The 16155-nt window shown below is 40.7% G+C and overlaps 1 protein-coding gene across 1 annotated transcript in view; it reads left to right on the top strand.

The window, feature by feature from the left end:
- Window positions 1–16155, top strand: part of igsf11 (immunoglobulin superfamily member 11) — a 112538-nt gene that overhangs the window by 75221 nt on the left and 21162 nt on the right. Inside the window, exon 3 of the mRNA XM_005454335.4 lies at window positions 15385–15548. Within this exon, the coding sequence (XP_005454392.1) occupies window positions 15385–15548 (164 nt within the window). The remainder of the gene's footprint in view (window positions 1–15384; window positions 15549–16155) is intronic.

Raw genomic sequence — 16155 nt, 5'->3', positions numbered from 1 at the left:
TCTCCTTTGACTCTCCTTAGAACGAGGTATAAGAATCTCATAATATCTTTTAGAAATCTTTATGCGCTCACTGTTCTCTCCGGGCCTCTTTGAGACAGGAATAGACTGATGAAGTGTGTGACTGCCTCCACAGTAATTATGTGATGAATGCGTTCATTTTGTGTGTTGCCCCAAGCGGTGAATAGCTCAACTGATTATTGAGGGGTGTGTTCTTTGTGTGTGTGTGTGTGTTTGTAATAATAGAAAGACTGAAACCAAAGATCTCAAAGAAAGAGAGCAATATTTGCTCTGTCGGCTGTTGACTTTACTGACTACAAAAAACAATAAGGCGCGTAAATCAAAGAATCAGTAGGTTTCCAAACAGCAAAAGCAGCTTCCTGTTTTCATTGAAAACACCTTTTTTTCCCTCTTTTTGCTCCAGGAGAAACGTTAAGTCTAACACATCAAGCCTTTAACATTTTAAACCCCTTAGATGGATGTTAAGCTCCCATTAATAATATAGCCGACTTTGCTGTCCAGCTTTGTATGGATTTTCTTTCACATACGGGAAATAGAAAGAGGCGGAAAGTGACAGAGGTAAAGAAACTGAGCCGCAGAGATGGATCACAGCAGGATAACAGCTCCCATATCTAGCCCCCGAATAGACCCACATCACTGTTGGCCACCAACGACTAAGGCTATAGCAAACATACCTGTGGAGCATTTGGAGTGTGACAGGTAAGAGCTCTGATTCAAAATGCTTGATCTGTTACTCCTTGCCTGAGATCTACCTGCCGCTGGTGTGTAAATGAGCAAATGAGATGCTAATTTTGTATTTTAAAATTTGACACACGACCCTTCCTTCAGCGCATTTAGACCGTAAAGCAAAAAACTAAAAAGCATTAAAACTGCGCAGTTGAATATTCATCTGATACTCGTTCCCCTTCTGGTGTTTTTTTTTTTTTTCCATTTATCATTGTCAAAATCGCTCTAAAGGCTACGTGTGGAAATCCTGATGTGAGTGTTTATATGAATATTCCACCAGCTCTGGTATTAAAATGCTGCATGTGTTATTTTGTAAATTTATCGATAGGAATATATATTTTTTGAAATGTGATATTATATGTGGGAGGAAACCAGAGTACCCAGAGGGAACCCACACAAACACAGGGAGAGCATGCGAACTCCACACAGAAAGACCCCAGCCTGATAGTGGAATTGAACTCAGGACCTTCTTGCTGTGCGGCAACAGTGCTAACCATCATGCCACCGTGCTATCCGTCCACCGACATGCAGTTTGTGGTGATAGGTTAATTGATTAATCCAAATTCCCCATAGGTGTGAATGCGGGCATGAGTCTGTCTCTGTCTGTTAGCCCTGCGACAGACTGGCGACCTGTCCAGGGTGTACCCTGCCTCTCGCCCTATGACAGCTGGGACAGGCTCCAGCGCCCCCCGCGACCCTGAAAAGGATAAGCGGAAGCGAATGGATGGATGGATGGATATTATATGTGATATGTCTGTGTGGGTCATATAATGCATAACACAAACAGGGATTTTCATTTCAAAACTGCACATTTTGCCTGTGATCTGAATTTCTCTTAAATCACTTGCAGTGGTGGAAGGGCTCTTGTACAGTTTGCATTCAGGATGACCAGTCTGCACTTGAGCCTCAGAACCAGCTCATTGTGCTGCCAGTCAGTCAGGCCATGAAGAGTCTCAGCGGACCATCACGAGCAAATAGACGTGCAGGAAAGATCAATGGGCGTGTGTTTATCGAGCGGCAAACACCCCCCCACCCCATTCATGCACGAGCACACACCTCCACCTAACCACCAAGTCTCTGACCTGCCCCTCTCGACAGCCAGGGTAGTGAAGGTATTGATTTCCTCATATTAATGCATCCTTCATGAGAAGCCCCAGGCAGCAGTGTAGAAGAGAGAGAACAGGAGAGAACAAAGAGGTACAGGATAGATGGAAAAGGAGGAAACTGGAGGAGATAAGAGAAGTGGGAGAAGAAGACGGAATAAAAGTTTAAAGCAGTGTCTGACGCCTCTGATACTGTACATCATGCTCAAACAGAATTTAGATACCAGGAGTAAGCTAGGCATAAGCTAAACTTCAGTCCCCGCTTTGGCCTTTGAAATGTTGGAAAAAAAGTCAAATGAATAGCTTACTGTACTTGTAATGTATTTAAATGTAATGTTGTCTTCTGTTTGATTGGTGAGGTCTTCTGAGATAATGATGGATGCTAATGCTTTCAGTACACACTATTCAGTCACAACATTAAAAACACTTTTCTTATAGTTGGTGGACAGATCAGCAGTCTGGAGCTAGGGGTTAGAGGGTGGAGCTTATATGGATCATGGATCTTGTGTATCCTATCAATGCCTGATTGGACTGTGACCTAGTAGGTTTGTAGGCTGGATCAGTGTCACCAGAACAAATACTTAGGGGACCTTTCAACTTTAACATTTTAAAAGTACGATATAGAGAAGGGGCATTTCTTAGTACTGTCGGGGTGAATAGGGGTGATACTAATCCATACTAAAAATTACTATCTGATGAGATACTCATTTGCAACAGCAGATATATATATATATATTTGCAACATTTGCAACAGTATTGGTGCAGCACTGATAGGGCTTCCTTTGGCTGCTCCCTTAGCCGCAAGATTTTTACACCCCCAAAGGGAAATGGGTCTTTTCCCAGTTTTTAACTAGGAAAATTTTGTGTTTTAGGCAAATGTGTAAAAATGTGTCTATGCATGCATCTCATGTACGGGTTAAATCAGGATATGAGACACTAAGCTCACCGCACTTCCCAAAATACTGTCCTTGGGCCGACTCATTTACCCTCTCCTTTACTACCCCAGTCAGGTAAAGACTGTGGCTGAGAATCGCTGTTATGTAATGAGTATTTAACCTGGACTCGATGTGGCTGGAAGAATTCAGTCATGTCAGGGTGTTCAAAACATTAGTGTGTTTGGAGGTGGAGTGGATCTTTTCACCCAGCCAAATGAGCAGCACGTACAGCTCCGCGCTCATCAGCTGTTACTACTGCCTTCCTTCCCTGTCTCTGCCTCACCTTTTTTCTCTGTCATGCACTCGCGTTCATTTTTACTCATTTTTTCTTTTCATTGCAAACTCCCTCTTTGTGAAGGAGTAGGAGGCATGTTTGCCAGCCATATGGCAGTGCCAGGGGCGTCCGGAGCAGATGTGCTCGGCATTGGGGCTCTGCTCAATCAAGCACATGCGTCCTTACACACACACACAGAAGCTTATGCAGTGCCTGTTACCGAGGAAGAGGTCACTGACTGACAACGGCATTATCTAACTCCCAAAGTGTTGCCATGGCGGATGCAGGGGCGACAAAGGCTGCACTGAGGTATTTGTGAGGTCTCAGTGAGACTTTAAGTTAAAAGTAAATGAATTTCTTTTAAAATATTTCTCAGCAATTGAAAGTTAGAATATAGCGCTGCTGTTTATTAGTTGAAACTGTCATTTATATTGGGCTGTACATATGAATTTGGCAATATAATTTGAATTATATTCTATCTGTGATGTGTTGTCGTGCTAAACCAACGGGATACTGTAGTATAACGTCAGACACATCCTTTTCTCTTCAAACTCTTTACACGAGGCAAGTGAACATCCTGATGACTTGGTTCTAACTCATTAGATTGTAAAAAACGTCTCTTCAGTGTTCAGAGATTGTTGCTTTTGACTTTCTGGCTTCTTTTGCTGTCTGTGAAAGAGTCTTCGTTGCCCAAAGAGCGCACAGTCAGCACATTTGTGTTGATTTCTCTCTTTTTTTTAAGAGCTATTTTTTTTGCTGAATCGTAGAAGAACGATGTGGGGTCTGTGCATCTTCGTGTATATGTGTGTGTTACAGTACTGTAAAGTTTCCTCTGAATGAAATGGGATGTAAATTTGACCAGCGTGCAGAATGAAAATGCAGGCTCGTTCCCAGTGTTTGCTGAGCCAGCACTTGACCTATATCAAACATTCAAAAGCAGAATATCTATGAAAGTACTCCAATGTTGGTCAACACCTAGTCATAGGCACACATCAAAAAGATTAGTGCAAAAAAAAAAAATGTTTGGAGTTTTTTTTTCCTTTTCTAAAATCAACATTTCAAATGCCCCACAGTTTATACTTCTGAGAGTTATGACAACGCAGAAAGCAGTATGGTGTGTGCCATGTGCTACAATACTAATATATTTATGAGAAATAAAGGGTACACACAGATTTATATGGAAACCCATGTTTTGATACTGAGCAGGAGAAAGCTAAGCTCTTCTATTATTAGAAATGCTTATGTATCGTCAATCACACAATGACATAATACATCATCTGAATTTCAATATGACTTATGTGTGTATTCGCAGCTAGAAAATGCCATCCATCCCTCAGCACACTATTCATCATGAGTGCTTCTTTACATTTGGAAATGGGAAATGCTATTTTGAAATAAAATCCACCTCATTCATTCCCTCCTTTGGATTAATGAAAAAAAAAACATCAAAAGGTGACTGTGATGATCTATGAATGATGTCAATGAAAGGAGAACAAGAGATTAAAGCATTGTTTTTAATCAGTGGTGTTTTTTCTTCCCTAACTAACTAAATGCATTACTTGGCTGTTCACATGTCATGGAGGAATCAGCTGCCCACGGGGAAAACGACCAACCTTTGAGACATTGGGGGCAAATGTTTGTGTCGGTTTGTGTGCCGGTGACAGCTGATGAGAGGCAGTCAGTGAGTTTTTAGCTCTTTCAGATATAATACGATCAATAAAAGTGAAAGTAAATACGTATGAAGTGTGCATGCATTATGAAGGATTTGCTGTTTTTAATTTTAGGGATAGAAGAATGTTTCCAAGTGAAGGCAGAAAGAAAAAAACAAGAACAAAGAAACAAATGTCAAGAGGAGCTGCAAGTTTATCTTTATAAAGTGCATGCTTATCGTTCCCGTTGGATCTTAAGTACCTGAGTTCTTGTTGAATTGGTGACACCTGTAGGTACTAGTGGTAATGGCAAATCTTCCAACTGTGGAAGCGCTGAGAGGCAAGTGAGGCAAATTTTTAAATAAAAGAAACAGAAAAGAAACCTGGTGATCTGTTTTCAAAATTCCATCAAAATTTAAAAGTTTCAATAGGAAAAAAAAATCTTGCTCTTCATGTTTCCCGTCTCAGTCCTGATGTGCATCAGTGCCCAGTCTTTCAAATAGTAAAAGCACTCATGATTTCTCCCAGGTGAGTAATGCCGTGCCTCTGAATGGAAGCATGCACATAACTACTGGTGGTGCAACACAGCTTCCTTCCAACACAACTATGAACTACTTTAAACATTGTACAGTTTGTGTGAATAAGTGCTGGGAGATGTTGTTCATCACATCTACTGTCAGTCTGGGTGTCTGCATTAACTTGTATTTAAAAAGGTAAAAGATTAAAGAAGAAATATTTTAGGATATATTTAAATATGTTTGTGACACAGTCAAAAATATCTTTATCAGTGTTGTCAGTCAGCCTATCTGGAAGAAGACATCCTGTCCAGCTACAAGAGAGAAAACAACAGTTTTAATGATATTTACAAAATGCATCAGTAGATCTCACATCTTCCTTCTTTACGTCTCTAATGAGTGCACAGCCAGTTCTTTATCATTCAGTATTCCCTGCTCATTTTTAAACCGATCTGCGGTTGAATAACAAAAAAATAAGTGTTTCCTTGTTTCAAAGCCCATCTGGAGGGTCACATAATAAGGTCAGTGCGTTTCCTGTGACTTTAAAATAATAGTCAGCTTACCAGTGAAATGGTTTTAATGTTAAGCGGCAGCAGAGCAAATTGTGTGGCTTGTAATAGCACTAACTTAACCCCTTAAGCCCCAAGGGTATTTTCAGGTGTGATTCGCCTACGTACCAAAAATAAATAAAGAATAGCTTTGCAATTATCACATCAATGTGCATAATGTGGTCTCTATGGATAGGTAAGGCCTCAGAGAATATTATCCAAGTGTCTGGATCACTGTGTTACAGCAATTTTTTTCCAGGAATGTCACCGCTGACACCCAGTTTGTAAAACTGCAGACATATAAATATTATTTTAAATATTATATTATATATAATATAATATAATATTATATTATAAATCTTTGAGGAAAGGGGCCTGGTCTGGTCTTTGTCGCATCCCCTGATTTTATTCTTACTAACTGACATTTTGCTGTCTTTTGGTAACAGTTCCAGCATATTGCCTCCTGTTTTTTCTAATCAGATCATACAAACGAGAAACAACATTCGCAAACTCATAGTAAAATAATTTTTGTACTAGACATACTAGATCTGTTTAATACAGATGATTATTTGATAGCAGAAGTCTAATTTTAAAGCTCCACATTTTTTATTCCAGCCTTTAACCCTATTTAAATTAAATTTCCCGTTCTGCTGAGTGTGTGCATGTGAAATTTTTACACACTCTGGGTTTAATTGTCACCCCTTTAACTACAATGACCCGCTCATGATAAAGGATCTCATTTCACATTTTACACTGTCCTGTGTTATATAGTTGCGTGACAAACAACACACTCTTAAATGATGGGCTGTATTTGAAATCCCAGTGATCTATTACATTTTATTAAAACTTTAAAAAAAAAGCTGTTTCTGGTCAGTTATCTTACTTTCTCTCAAATTCCTGTCAAAAAATCACATTCTACAAATTTGTAACAGGAACAGTAATAATTTTTAGATTAACCCAGCAGGCTATCAAGTATGCTATGCTGTGTATTCTAGCCTTTTTCTCTGCTTTCCTCTGCTAATCCACATGTGTCACTGAGTTGAGCGAGAGTTCATGTTTAAGGTGAGCCATGCAGGGACTCAAACGGACGATAAATCACTATAAACCCTTACTGCCACAGAACTGTACTGACCAAATCTCCTCCAGAAGTGCTACCACTCCCAGGTGGCTCAGCTGGGGTTGGCAGGCTTGAAATCGCTGTCTTCATTCAGAGCTGTAGTGAGTTTACACAAGAAAGAGCGGTAGATACAGATAACGAGAGATCAAACCAGGAAGAATCAGTGAGAAAGGAAGCAAAGAAAAGAACAAAGGAGAGTAAAGCAAGTTAGAGAAAGAGGAATATCTGCCTACAAGCCAATTACTAGCTGAGGAATCAGACAAGGTTACCTTAGGCTAAATGCTAGTGTTGTGTTTTCTGATGGTTCTGGCTGGGAGACTGTTAGGCTTTGATTACTGGGTTAACCTGTAACGTCACTGTCACATGACAGCGCAGGAGTCTGACCTTATTTGATGACATAATAATACTGTTGTCGTTAATGAGATAATACTCATTAAAGACAACAAAGGGTTTAGTGTTTGGCACTTTCTCACCAAAACCAGTATAGTGTCTTCAATGACTAATCCTGTGGCCTGATGTCAACCCAACATAGCACACTTTACAGTCACTGAGCGTAAAACTGAATGACCTGAAAACAGGCAGCAACTGAAGACGGATGCAGTGAAGGCCAGGCAGAACAAAGACAGCATTTGGCGATGCCCGTGGCTTGTGGACTTACGGAAGTGTTGACTGAAAAGGATTTTCATTTTTATTAAAGTGCTAAAAACAATCCTTATAATTAAAGTCATGCTGGGCTCTCTGTTTACTTATGACCCTCTTAAAATCAGGAGGTAGGAGTAAAAATACTGTAATCCCTAAAGAGTTAATGTGATATACTTTTGTCAAACCTGTTGAATTAAAGCTCCAGGTCTCCACTTTAGTCACATATTGATTGTTTGATTTAAAACCCACTGTGATGGTGTACAGAGGCAAAATTACATAATTGTAAAAACACTTCATCTTTAGAGTGCTGCAATTTTAAGAGCAATGATCTTGCTCACTTACTGTACATAAATACCAGACACAAAGCACGATTGGCTTTTTATGTGGATGTCTTTAGCAGAACCAAGCCATTGTCAACAAGTTAAAAGAGACTTCAAGATGGAAACTGCCAAACTGCAAAATGGAGTCACACGCCAATCATGTCATCTTACTGGTAGATCAGCACGCTCGCCAGGATGTCAGATTTACGTGCAGACACAGTGACAGGTTTGCCAAACGTGTAAGTCTGCCAGGGAACGGAGTTACCCCATACAGAGTCGGTATGAAGGCTGCGCGGTGGCTGGTGGGTGACGGGGAAAAGAGTGCATTTCTTTATAAAAATTCAGGTCTGACTCTTCAGCTGTCACGCAAAACCACGTGGAGCGGCACGCAAAGCCGAGGGTTTCATTACCTGTTTGTGCTGTCAGGGAGTATGTGAAGGCTATTTTAGATTAGAGATGTATGTTTGTGACAATTGTACTCCAGTGAAGTTGGTATGTTTTCGGACATTGTGTTTGCGTGTATGTGTGTGCGTGCATGTGTTTGTGAAGCTGTGTCCAGGGCTGCATGTGCAGAGCCATCTGTTTGCTGCTTTAGCAGCAGTCTTCCAGTGCTCAGGCTTATCTGTGCACGAGGGCAGTGGCCTACTTCAACCTTCTGCTCACTCGGTGCACACAGCCGAGCCACACTAGTTTGGTTGATCACCCGTCAGCTCGATCTCAATAACTTCCCCTCAGTTTATCTACAAAAGTCTTGGGCCCATCACTTAAAACCACTTTTCGTTTTTACTTGTGACTTCATTCCATATAATATATGAATTCTTCTACTTGTCCTAGCATTTGATCTTCTCTTCTTAAGAAACTCTGCATGTGTGGATGGTGACATGACATGCCTCCGAGTAGTCCAACATTAAGAGCAAGTCGGAATAAGTGTTTATATATTTACTTATATATATAAGTCAGAAATGTATGTCTCATCCCAACACCGCCACCATTATTTACATTTTCTCAACTTTTCTTCAAGTGCTGCACATTTGAGTCACTGTAATGCAGAATAGGTTGAGAATTGTGAACTTTATAAGCATCGCTACAACTAACACGTTCAAACGACATGCTTCAGCCTGATGTTTATAGTAGTTTGGGAACACACTAAGCTGTGCTTGTCAGACTCGGTACAGTTTAGAAAAGAGTATTAAGCTATGTAGGCTAGTCAGTGGGCCCTGTTTGGGAGTCGGCTGCTGTGGCTAATGGGTCAGCTGGGATGGGCGGGGCAGGGGATGAGAGAGGATGAGCAAGAGATTTTTAAGGCTCTTTCACTGGGTGAGCGTTTGTCAGACACACTGATGAAGGAATAATTGAGGAAAGGAAAGGAAAGGAAAGGAAAGGAAAGATTAAATGCGCTATGTTATGTGAACAAAACCTCTGCCAGACCCTAACCCCTTGTCTTGTTTTGCCTTTGGCCCAGGCCCACAGTGTAAGGGCTCTTTATATGATCGTAGCTCCATTACCGTTTCTGCTAAAGACAAAATTCAAATGTTTTTTGATGGAAGAGAGGACGAGCTTTACGGAAATATTTGGTAATGCTGTCTGAAAACAGACAGAAAACTAAGCTCTGCTAAGATTTTACAGTTCGCTAACTCCACAACCATTCTGAGCTATAGGGAAAATTCAAACGGTCCTCTAAAGATGGAAACTATTTTGTAAATTTACAGCCAAAATTAAAAGATTCAATGAAAAAATTCATGAAACTCAGGTGATAAATGGTTAAACTGAAACCTGATCTGAGACTTTTAATGACCAAAAATGAGTTTCTCTAGTTCACCCTGCTGTACAGTCCCTTTTCTTTGCACTTGTGTGTATGTCTGAATTTTTATTGTCATTCTCATCATGCAGTTAAAATGAAATATGCACAAGATTTGACCTGAGATGCAAGACAGGTGTTTCAGTCAATGGTGTTTAGTTGTTAACAGAGGCTTGTGTGCTCTGAACAAAGTACACAAGACCAACATTTCCTTGTAAAATATGAATGAGGACCTTTAGTAATGCAGTCCCTATGGGCTGTGGTTATAAACAAGCCTGCCCTAAGCTTCAGTTTGTTTACTCTAAGGCAGAATGTCATCTTCCAGCTTTAGAGAAAGTAAGTAACACTGTAAGTTTGCTGTTTTACTTTAAGCTTAGAAAAAGCTCAAAGGGGAACCAGCTAATCTCCATCTGTCTAACGCAAACAAAACAGATGATTTACAGAAATGATCAAATCGATCCAAATATAGATCGTATCGATACCAGTATTGGTATTGGTATGAGATTGATACTACCATGATGAGATTGATACTTTAATCTTCTAAGTTCAGTACATGTACAGTACACCGCTCTTTTTATGCAGTCACACTTTAACATTAAATACATCTTAAGCACGAACTATAAGGATAAAGTGTTAGTGGTCATCTGTAGCTGTTATTTTACCAAGAGGCTATAATCAGACGTTTAGATAATATATTAAGCCCACTGAATTTTTGCAAAAAAGTTATTTTCTTGAAAATGAAAAATATATTCCTCAGACACAAACTATGAAAAATGCCTGAACAGTTGTGTGCTGACTGCCACGTCTATTTTATTTATAGCCTACAGCACATTTAAACAACAGAAGCTGTTTAGAGACAGGCACATTTCCATTCCACGTCTCCAAAAACACTGTTTCAAAATACATGAAAAGCTAAAAGGCATATTTGATTCTGTTAATAATTCTTGTGGAAAGTAAAAATCACAGTGGTTTAGTGGTTATTAAAATAATTTGATGATGATTCATCTCATAGATCATGGCACACTGCTCTCCCCTACATAACCTGCCTTTGTAAGTTTGACATTAATGGCCCTGTATTCATTTGGTATTGGATCAGTACCAGAGTTTGCAGTATCACCCAGCATAATATGATAACATTCTGTTTGTAAAAACAAACATTGGTGATTTATTTACCTCTACAAAGAAACAGAGCATTAGCTTAGCAGCTCTAAGCTAAGCCAACCTGCTTCCCACCTTCTGACTTAACAGAGATACGAAAGTGAAACAACTAAAAGCAGAATTTCCAAAAATGAAATGTTATAGTTTATTACATTCGACAAACAGAGAATTGAGTAGACTTTCAGACACCATTAAATGCTACCAAAGTGTCTTTAGAGCGGCGTTCATTAATTTTTACCTCAGCAGTGCTGTGAGCACAGCGCTTGATGGGTTGCCATCGAGCAGCTGGGTACACGATTACGCCACCTGAGTTTCGCAAAAAAAACCCGTCTTTGCCCGCCTGTCGGTTCGCCCTGGTGCCTTGCAGGCAGAGGCAACAACGCGGGGTCCGCTACTCGCATGTACACAGCTCATCATGAAGCCCCTGGGTGTTCTGCAAAAGAACAGGACACGAAGCTCTGTTTGTGTGTGGGCACAGGTGTCGGAGTACATGAATCCATGTGCAGATGTATTTGTAACTGTGTGATTAATTTTATGGTTTTTGATGTTAATTTTTTTCCCAGCGCTTGCTGGAGACTCACCTCTAGTGTGCAATGTGCAGGACACAGAACTAAGTGCGATCATAGGTACCAACTGTCATCCCTGAAGCAGTAGATATGTGATGCTCTCGCCTCTTAATTGTCTTTGAACAGATTTAAAATAAAGTTGTATCTTCGCACATGTGTTAATGTGTGTGCTCTTCTCTCTCTTTAGTAATGCCTTTGCTATCATCAATCACTTCACTTAACCAGGTTTATGCATGTATAGGTGTGTGGCTGTCTCTGTGCATTGAGGCTTTGCCAGAGGCTCATCACTGCATCGCGGGCATCTGTTTGAAACCGGAATAAAAGTAAAGCCTATGAATAAAAGAGCCACATGAATAAAATCACAGAATGCAAATGACTTGCCAGGCAGGGATTGTGTGTGTGTGTGTGTGTGTGTGAGCGAGTGCGAGTGCAAGAGTGAGAGAGAGGAAGTGTTGCATCCAGCCTGCATTTGTTCTCCATCCAATCATGCCTCCACCTTAGCTTGACTGATAGAGTAAGCAGACACACACACACAGAATCACACACAAAGCTTTTTCTTCTCCGAGGTGCATGCTTTTCTCATGCATTAATCAACAGCGGTTTTGACACTCGGATCCCATCAGAGAAGAGAGGGAGCTGTTTTAACTGAACCATACTGTTGGTTCTCTCCTTTACTGCTAGCACTGCCTCAGGTGACTTTATCAATTAGGCCTCTCTGGAAACACCAGCATCCTCTCTGCTCCCTCATGTCCTCCTCTGTTTCACTTTCTTTCTTATGATTTGTTGATTTCTGTTTCTCCTACCTGTCCCTCCTCACATCGTTCTCGTGTTCTTCTCCTCCACCTACTCATCTGTTACTACTCATACTTCATTTCATGCACACCATCATTTTTCTTTACTTTACACTTCTTTAAAAATTCCTTCCACATTCCCAACCAAAATCTCATGTAGTCAGCAACTCGTAGTCCCTTTAATGGAAATAAGGTAGCACAAATATATTCTGTTTTGATTAAATAAAAGCTATTTTTCTCTGAAAATGTAAAAGGTGTACGATCCCACAGCAATAGAACATTACCACAGGTGAGTAATACTATAGGAGACAATGCGGCGCTGCTCTGTTACAGTTAAACATAACTGTGGGCAGCCAGGGGTCAGCCTCAGAGATTAGTGTAGTTACTCTGTGCTGCTTCGTACCAGTCAGGCTGGCCTCGGCCTCGGGGCGCCTCTGGGCTGGAATTGACAGCAGGAGGGAACGGGATGTTTGTCAACAGGAAAATGAGAAGCTTGCGCTGTAAAGCGATAGCCTGTTTACATCACAACTGTGCACATTAGCCTGCAGAAACAAACCCTTTCAAGACAGAAAAAAAATCAAATTTTTTGAAAATTAAGTATATATTGTAAAGAATCACACTGATGATGTAGAAGTCTCCAAAATTCATGTATCAAAAATGTGATAAATTTGGCTTTAAAGGGTTAAAAAAATAGAATGGATGACTCTTTGCTTCACTCAGTGCTGGGCATAAATTCAAAATGTCTTAAACTACAGCAAAATAATGTTAGGACCACTGTATCAAGCCCTGACCTGTCTTTGATTATTTCCTGAAATCAGTTTGTACTTTATTGTTTTCTGCTAGCGATTAGAAAACATGGTTTACCTCAGCCATAGTGGCTCCTTTGGAGCTATAATACAATACTGTACTGATTTTTTATTTAGTTTTTTTTTTTAAAGCGGGTGGTCATGTTTGACAGTGACTGGCTTACTGTTCATCCCTTACATTTTGAACCCATTACAGGATGGATTCTGGAAGAGCGACGGTCTACCAGACATGCTTGAGTGAAGCTGGCATAAAGCTTTGGCAGAAGTGTGCGCAATAATGAGGCAATGCCAAGCAATACCATACTTCTCATCCCTGTCCCTTAGATGTGTCCCCAAAGGGCTAACATACATGTCACCAATGACATACACTGATTAAAGTCTGAGTGTATGGATTGTAGTGGGCAGTATGTCATGCATGTGCCTGTGAGTTGAGAGGGCACGGTGCACGGCATATGTACTGCACTGGTTTCACTGGCACTGCGTGTTGGTGCTTGTTTGTGATGTTTGGTGTGTGTGTGTGTGTGTGTGTGTGTGAGTTTGCTTTGGTCGTGGGAGCTTACAGGCTCTGTGCGCAGAGGTTCCCTAATCCAGTGTTTTGAAATGAGCCCTCCAGCTGTTGTGGGCTTGAGAGACTGCTGCCTTGGAGGGGGCTTACAGATGATAAGATGCTCCTTCTATCTTCATTCCTCTAGGATCTTTCATTCTTTCTTTCTTTCTTTCTGTACTTTAGTCTTTCTCTGCCTTTCTGCTTCCCTTAAATCAAGCACATTTAATACCTATGTGGCCACTGAGAAAACACACTTGCACTTGATCTCATGTTGCCAACGCAATCGCGCATTCTAGTTAAGACCGCAGCTCTTCGCATGAACTTCTTCCTCTGTGCTGTTAATCCCCCATTAAGAACAAAGATTGATTCCTTGCAGAAAGTGAACATTACATACACAGAGGACAGAGGAAGTTCAGATTAGAGCAGCAAGTTAAATCTTTGCCGCTTACTGTTTTTATGGCTGCAGATTGCACACGTCAGTCAAGTGAGCAACAATGAAGAATCCTGCATCTCTAAATATTGCATATAAATGAAATTGCTTGCATTTTTTGGAGGGGTGGGGGGTGACTCTCTTTTTTTTTTATGAGTATATGTCTTTGACAAAGCAGAACTGAGTGAAGCAGTTTGAGTGCTGCATATCTCCGCTGGCCCAGCACTGAGCCTGCAGGGCCTGTGGTGTCTGCCAGCAGAAGGAAAGCGTAGGAAGTCCAGCAGGTTTTGGACAGACAAGCAGAGAGCAACAGGCAGTCTGTCAGCTTGAAAATATTACACTGATATTCAAAACTAGGCAGAAGCGAGTCAGTAGATGGGAAAAAATTCTTATATTCGTTTCCTTATCATAATGTTAATAATTACTCATATATATTCTATTGCACAGTGTGGTCATTGCTTGCACTTGGGATCTATCTTGACTCTTGACTACAAACCATAATTGACAACCTGGTGGTTCCTACTATTGATTAATGGTAAGATCCTCATTTTACATTACCACTGACTAGGGCGATTCACATGACATGATCAATTATCTGTAATCATATCAGTGCATCATCGTCCTCACCGTGTTTAGATAAGATTACTTCCCAATGGGGTTTTTTGGACATGGATACATGCTTGCGGGGGAGATCTAACTTAATTTAGGCTCTAATGTCTTTAGCCGGTCTCGAAATAGGATGCAGCATGTACATATCTGTCTTTGTGGGTCTGTTGTGGATGGCAGCTGAGTCCAGATGAGGAAAGTGGCTCCTTAGTTGTTTACTTTGAGAGGAAGCAACAAATCTAACATTGCTGTCATCATTCAGTATGCACCGATTCAGATGTTGCTGTTTTAGGAGAGGAATAAAATTAACGTCTCGTGACATCTTATCATTTTTTCCCCCCATTTAATTGCACATTACATATTTCATGTGATCCTCTCAGTGCAGCCTTGTTTGTTAGTTGTCAAAAGCATCTCAGACGAGGAGTTTGGCTCTCAGGAAATCATGTTTGTTTTGCTGTAAAGATGAAAAAGCTGTAAAAAAAATGTCACATATTAAAAATATTGTACATGGCAGCGTTTTAGCTTTGGATTTCTTGTATCGTCTGTCTCTGTGTGTGTGTGCGTGTTTCTGTTACTCACACACTAAAGCAAGCGTTCTCATTTTTAGCGATTTAGGGGATCTAATAGCCTTCAGGAAACCTTTTGAAGATGCTGCTTTTCTTACAAAGTGCAAAGATACATCTGTTGGGAGTTTCGGGGGGAATTTCTGCATTTAGACATCTGCTCATCTCTCTCTCTCGCTCTCTCTCTCTATCTCTCTGTTTCATTTGGTACTGTATGTGCTTTTCTTTTGAGAATCAAGGCGCTGATCACTGACTCTTTTTTTCTCCTGCAGTCTGTGTGCAGGCACTAGATGTGACAATGCCTCAGCGCAGTGTCCAGGTGGCACGTGGCCAAGCAGCCATCCTGCCATGCTCCTTTACCACCAGCGCTGCCCTCACCAACCTCAACATCATCTGGATGGTGACACCGCTGTCAAATGCTCACCAGCCAGAGCAGGTATGAACCACTTGCATCCACCCACTGACCTGAGTCATCTTTTACAGCTTTTACAGCTAAGATCAGAGTCACAGGTGTGTTAAAAAGCGTAGTCTTCATATTTAGAAGACAGACTTGTGCAGTGCAATTAAGCATGTCAGATCCTTATTTACTATTCTGAGAGTTTTGCTGTGATTGTTGTAATTAACTGTAGATGTTTGGATGCTGAATTGGTACACAGTCAGTGTTGCCGTGCTCTCTGCACATCAACTGAAATGTCTGCTTCTGAAATCTTATTTTCTAATGCAACACTACTGTATGCGCATCTTGTGGATGGGTTCCTTACAGTCAATGCAGGTACATGAGAGTTTGCTCTGTTTGAAGGTGTGCTCAGATACAGCGCAAAGAGAATATGAGTAGCTGCAAAAATGCATCACACGTGTAGAGAATGAAACAAGCAAAAGGGAAGTGTCATGTAGCTGTTACATCTTAAGGCACGACTCTTTTGTTTATATTTTGCCCCCACGGACCCAGACTTGTTTGTAATTGTTATTGTGCTCTTGAGGAATAATTCTTTATACTTTCTGAAGGTCTTTCAAAGTTTTTGTTAGTTCAAATCCTATCAAAA

The sequence above is a fragment of the Oreochromis niloticus genome, linkage group LG14 (genome assembly GCF_001858045.2).
Source record: "Oreochromis niloticus isolate F11D_XX linkage group LG14, O_niloticus_UMD_NMBU, whole genome shotgun sequence".
NCBI lineage: Eukaryota > Metazoa > Chordata > Actinopteri > Cichliformes > Cichlidae > Oreochromis > Oreochromis niloticus.
This window is presented reverse-complemented; position numbering and strand designations above follow the sequence as displayed.